The sequence below is a fragment of the Carassius gibelio genome, chromosome B16 (genome assembly GCF_023724105.1).
Source record: "Carassius gibelio isolate Cgi1373 ecotype wild population from Czech Republic chromosome B16, carGib1.2-hapl.c, whole genome shotgun sequence".
NCBI lineage: Eukaryota > Metazoa > Chordata > Actinopteri > Cypriniformes > Cyprinidae > Carassius > Carassius gibelio.
The window spans coordinates 20,679,377-20,685,232 of NC_068411.1; the positions used below are offsets into that span (position 1 = coordinate 20,679,377).

Here is a 5,856-nt window from a genome sequence, read left to right on the forward strand (position 1 = left end):
TCCCCTCGTTATCTGTTGAGCTTGACTTGATTTTTATGTTTGAGATTCAAGTGATGGATATGCAAATATAATAATTGTCATTTTGAAATCTCTGCAATACCAGTTGTAGCTGAGAGATATCTTGTTTAAAATAGTTTTAAAAAAAAAATTACTAGAAAAATACAGTGTGAATCTGATGAAAGTATATATTTTTAAGTAAAAATAGGGCACTAGACCTCAAACAACATATGACAGTTTAGGCAACTCATCCAATTTCTTCTGCAGGTCTGCGCTGTACACAGCAGTGTCCAGAGGGAACGTGGGGCCATCAGTGCAACCAGACCTGCTCCTGCCTCAACGGCGCCACCTGTCAGGCACATACGGGAGCCTGCCTGTGCAAACCCGGATTCTGGGGAGCTCAGTGTCAACACGGTGAGTGTGTATATGTATATATATATATATATATATATACCTGAGAGCTCAGGTCACATTAGAGCTGGTTTAGACAGTGCTCTCTTCTCTTCTCTATAGTGTGTAGCGCTGGTCTCTTTGGAGAGAAGTGCAGCCGTCAGTGTCCACAATGTGTTCATGCCACCTCCTGTCATCACATAACAGGCGATTGTCTGTGTCTGCCTGGATATACCGGACACCTGTGTGAACAAGGTTAGATACACACATGCAAAGATTTTTAACTAAAAATAAAACACAAATGGAGAATTTTGAGGCAGTATTTTTCCATAAAATGATTGTTCATACTGATGAAATCTGTCAAAGACCAAAATAAAAGACTAAAAACACAATTTAAGTCATTATTTACTGAAAAAAAAATGGCATATAAGTTTGAAACAGCATGAAGGTGAGTAAGTAATGTCAGAATTTTCATTTTTGTGTGAATTGTCTCTTTAAACCTATTGAAATTATGACAACTTTCTGAAGATTTTAGCATGGTGATGGATATGACAATGTTAATGTATTTGGTCTTGGCGGAACAGATCTGCTATGTTGCTGCTGCTGTTGGTTTTTGCTTTAGTTGTAGATTATTGCTGCTGCCTATACGGTGCCATGAGTATTTAAGACATACTGCTGCTGCACAAATAGCATATACAAAAACCTGTAGCAGATCTATACAGGTGGAGCTGGGGAAGGTGGAGGGTTTCGAAGAACTCTGAAAGAGCACTGCAAGAATCTCAAGTGAATACTAGCCAAACATTTAAATGCAAGGCACTGGCTGCATATGCATCATGAACCAATCGGCTTGTGCCAAGTCGTTTAACTCTCTGTACTGTATATCATCAGTTAAGTTAACACCCCGTCAGCCAGCGCCATCTAGAGATTCATGACTGAACTACATATAATTCCATAGTAGCAAAGTGTCTAAGGTATAATCCTCTATTTTAATGCTTGTATAAATTATTTAATTGCTGTTTTTGTTTGACTTTTAGCCTGCCCAATGGGTCGGTATGGACGCCATTGTAGCAATGTGTGCATGTGCACCAACAATGCGACATGTCATCACCAGGACGGTTTGTGCCTCTGTCCCGCCGGATGGACTGGACCAGACTGCTCTTCATGTGAGTTTCTGGACAGCAAACGTTGTCTATGAGAAAAAATGTGAATTCACTAACCTTAGTTAATGCCATTCAAATTTCTTACATTTAATTTTTTGAGAAATAAATCAAAATGAAATGAGGTTAAACAAGAAAAATGTCTTGATCAAATAAACTTGATTTTTCTTACCTCACTACTTACCCCAATATTTTTTTTTAACCAAAAACCACACAAAATTGTGATACATTTCTCAGAAAACAAAACATTGTGCATCTAAGGTTGAAGAACTTTTAGATTTGTACTGGAAAACGAGAAAAATACTGCATAAGAAAATGACTTTAAGCTTAAGTTGAATATTAACAGTTGTTTCTCTTAGAAAAGACTGTTTGCCAGATTTCCTGGATGTGGTTTCGGAATAAATAATCATACTCAGCTGAAAATACATTTATATTCCTGGATCGGGCTCAATATGTCTGTCACTCTACCAGTTCAACATACATTTGCCAAATGTCTGTCTTTGCAGTGTGTCAGACTGGGACGTTCGGCACTAACTGCGCTCAGACCTGCTCGTGTCCCCCCAACCATTCCTGCGACCCTCACACCGGTGACTGTGTGTGTGTACCTGGCCCAGGCGAGGACTGCAAACCAGGTATTAAAAGCAGCCTAAAAACTTAAACTGAAATGTTAATGGCTGTCAGTGTGTGTAATGTGAATGGCTGTGTGTTTTTCAGAGCAAGAGCTGAGTATGATGGTGCCCGTGTCTCCAGTGGAGAAGGACTCGTGGGGTGCGATCGCCGGAATTGTGGTGCTGGTGATTCTGGTTGTGCTCCTGTTGGCTGTTTTGTTGTTGTATCGGCGCAGACAGCAGGACAAGCAGAGCAACACACCTGTTGTGTCATTCTCATCAACCCGCACCGTCACTTCAGAGTACGCTGTGCCAGGTATGAGCCACGGGAGTTTCTGATACTTTCAGAAGTGCCTCATTTCATTTGCACAAACTACACGATAAGGAATTTTAACACTGATGCATCTGATGTATTTTTATTTAGTATTTGCTTATTTCTTGTAGATGTTCCACACAGCTACCATCACTATTACTCAAACCCGAGTTACCACACACTGTCCCAGAACAGACCTCCACTGCCACACCTGCCCAACAACCAGGACCGAGCCATCAAGGTCAGAAATACTACGGTACTATATGTATAAGAACATGGTATACAGTATAGCATGTTCGGAGTAGCATACTAGCATTTTACTTTCACTATATGAATATTGTGCACAGTATGTAAGTTGTCATCAGCATGAATTTTGTTGGCTCTATCTCAAATTGCTTCAGATGTTACTCATATGTAAGTCACTTTGGATAAAAGCTAAAAGTTAAATGTTCAGTGTATCCCAGAATGCAGTCTATTTAACTCAACCTTCAATCTCAAATGTAACGGATTCATGAGATAAAAAATTCAAAATTGATGAGATTAAAAAGTCTTAAGTACAAAAACTATTTGGTAACACTTTATTTTAAGATGTCCTTGTTACACATGTTACATGTACTTACTATTTTAATACAAATTAATATGCATTAACCAAAACCCTAACCCTAACCCTAACCATACAGTAAGAACATGTAGTTTATTAATATTACACAGTACTTAAATGTGTAACAATGACACCTTAAAATAAAGGGTGACCAAATATGTTTATTTACTTTTAATGTCATTATTGACTTTTTCTACTTTTTAATATTAGAATTATGAATTTGTCATAACATGTCATAACATGGCATGTTTTTCTTATGTGGTGGAAATGCACTTCTATAGAAGTTGACTTCCATAAAAATTGGTTATTTCTTAAATGATACAATTCTTTATTCAGAACGCTCTAATCACGCTCTATTCAGAACGCTCTATGTCTCACGCTTTGACAGAACACCAACAACCAGCTGTTCTGCAGTCTGAAGAACATGGAGAGAGAGAGGAGAGGTCTGTTTATGGCTGACGCTAATGCAACTCTTCCTCCAGGCTGGAAACACCAGGAGCCACCTAAAGAGTCCGGTAATAGATACTGCGAAACAGCTTCACCGTTTGACTGCATTATATTTTTAGTTTGTTCTGTCCAAGTAAATTGAATGTGGTCTTATTGTGTTTGCAGGGGCTTTTGGCATCGATCGAAGTTACAGCTATAGTGCCACTCTTGGAAAGCACTACAACAAAGGTAAAAGTCCCCCAGATATTCTTCTTCTATATGTTCTTTGCTGTGTCTAACATGCTGTTGTGGTTGCAGAGTTGAAGGATTCATGTGTGGCAGTGAGCAGCAGCTCTCTCAACAGTGAGAACCCATACGCCACCATCAAAGATCTGCCTGGCCTGCCGCCTTGTCCACCGGAGAGCAGCTACATGGAGATGAAGTCTGCAGTGCCTCGTGAAAGATCCTACACTGAAATCAGCCCACCGCTTATGACTCCCACCACTCTGTCATACAGAGGTAGCTATATTAAAAGCAACTGGCTATTCCTCTGTGATCTGAGAATGTTGACATATATATATATATTATTACTATAATTAATATTAATATAAAATATATATCGCTTTGGGAAATATATTTTTTGAATTGAATATATATATATATATATATATATATATATATATATATATATATATATATATATATATATATACATACACACACACACACACACACACACATATATATATATATATATATATATATATATATATATATTAAAATTGCCAAAATGCCAAAATTAACTTCAGAGGGCCAGAGGAAAAATGCAAATTGCAAATATATTTAGATTTACACTATATAAAAAAATGACCAAACATATATTAATATGAAATACATGAATTTAAATGTGTATTTTTTGTTTTTGTAAGGGTAGATGAAAACATGCTGTCTCTGGAGTGTTGTCAGGTACAACATTTAAAATATGTTCTGTTCACTATTTCAGAACACTGTTCCCTTGGCAATGTTGTGGAACAGGAACCTCAGAACCATTATGACCTGCCCATCAACAGCCACATCCCTGGGCATTATGATCTGCCCCCAGTGCGGAGACCACCCTCTCCATCGCCACGAAGACTGCCCCACTGATCTCCTTACAGACTTTGGTTCTTCCCAAAAATCACTGCCAAACACAGAGTCAGCTTCTCAAACTGACAAATGAAACACTGCCCACCACAGATGAATGGATGGATGCTTCCAAAACTGTGCAATACTGCCATCTGCTGGACAACGCCAACAACCATTGAACGTTCATGGAGAAAAAGATCACAGTTACAGGCATTTAACCCATTCATGCTTGTGGATGTTGCCAAGGTCTTTATTTGTAATTTTCTTCCGACAATATTTTTGGGTGGCTAAACTAGTGGCATACAAAAAGACTACCTTAGAAAGAGATTTCGACAACTTGCTGGATGTCATGTGATAATTTGGAGCTTCAATACAAAAATCCTTTCACCCATCACAAGTTGCTGTATTTTAAACTTATGTGAAAAACTGCAAAAGAACGGCACATATGCTCATATAAAAGATGCACAAGTAAAGACATTAATAGAAAATCTGATCTGGGCATTGATGGGTTAAATGCTACATGTTTTTCTGTTTTAAATGCTATTCATGTTTCTTATCTAATCTGGTAATCAGGGTGTAAATACTATCATTTTTAACAGCTACAGAACAAGTTTTCGTGTTTGTAAGATCCAACATTGGGAACATTTTGCTATGAATGTCAACCGAGTTCAACCAATAAGAATTGTAAATAGTGTAAATAAAATCAAAGTTTTCAAGCACAACTCGTCATGAATCTCATTGTCTGTGACTTAAGAGATGCTCCAACCAAAAAATTTAGATTTTGTAATTTAAATTTGTCCCCCTCATGGGGACCCAGATGAGACTTGTAGAAAAATAATCCAACTCGGAGACTATTTCTGACTAGTTTATTGTACATATAAGGGTCCTTCAAATTGACACTTAAAAAACAAAACAAAAACACAACTCTTATCCATACAGCTACAGTTGATGAATCAATGTTTTCTGAAGCGAAACTATATAAGGTGTCTGAGAAAAACTAGTAGTATGTTAAACTGTTAACCGTTTTGTAATTCATCGATCGTGATTCCTAATAAACCGCAATCGCTAGATAAAGGCCTTAACATGTAAGCCTTACATCAATCTAAAACAAGACTTTAAAATAAAATAGCCAAAATTATATAAAAAATAAATGAACTAAAATAGAGTTTCAATTAAACATCTTCAACAGTAAAGGATCAAAAGTTGTTTGCATACGCAGTTACACACACACAGAGCAAA

The 5,856-nt window shown here is 37.4% G+C and overlaps 1 protein-coding gene across 1 annotated transcript in view; it reads left to right on the forward strand.

Moving 5' to 3' along the window:
* pear1 (platelet endothelial aggregation receptor 1) overlaps positions 1-5,339 on the forward strand; it is a 38,490-nt gene extending 33,151 nt beyond the window's left edge. Inside the window, exons 15-24 of the mRNA XM_052578198.1 lie at positions 265-411; positions 511-642; positions 1,422-1,550; positions 2,051-2,176; positions 2,259-2,468; positions 2,597-2,706; positions 3,455-3,581; positions 3,679-3,741; positions 3,811-4,011; positions 4,496-5,339. Of these exons, the coding sequence (XP_052434158.1) occupies positions 265-411; positions 511-642; positions 1,422-1,550; positions 2,051-2,176; positions 2,259-2,468; positions 2,597-2,706; positions 3,455-3,581; positions 3,679-3,741; positions 3,811-4,011; positions 4,496-4,638 (1,388 nt within the window). The 3' untranslated portion in view covers positions 4,639-5,339. The remainder of the gene's footprint in view (positions 1-264; positions 412-510; positions 643-1,421; positions 1,551-2,050; positions 2,177-2,258; positions 2,469-2,596; positions 2,707-3,454; positions 3,582-3,678; positions 3,742-3,810; positions 4,012-4,495) is intronic.
* Positions 5,340-5,856: the final 517 nt, after the last annotated feature.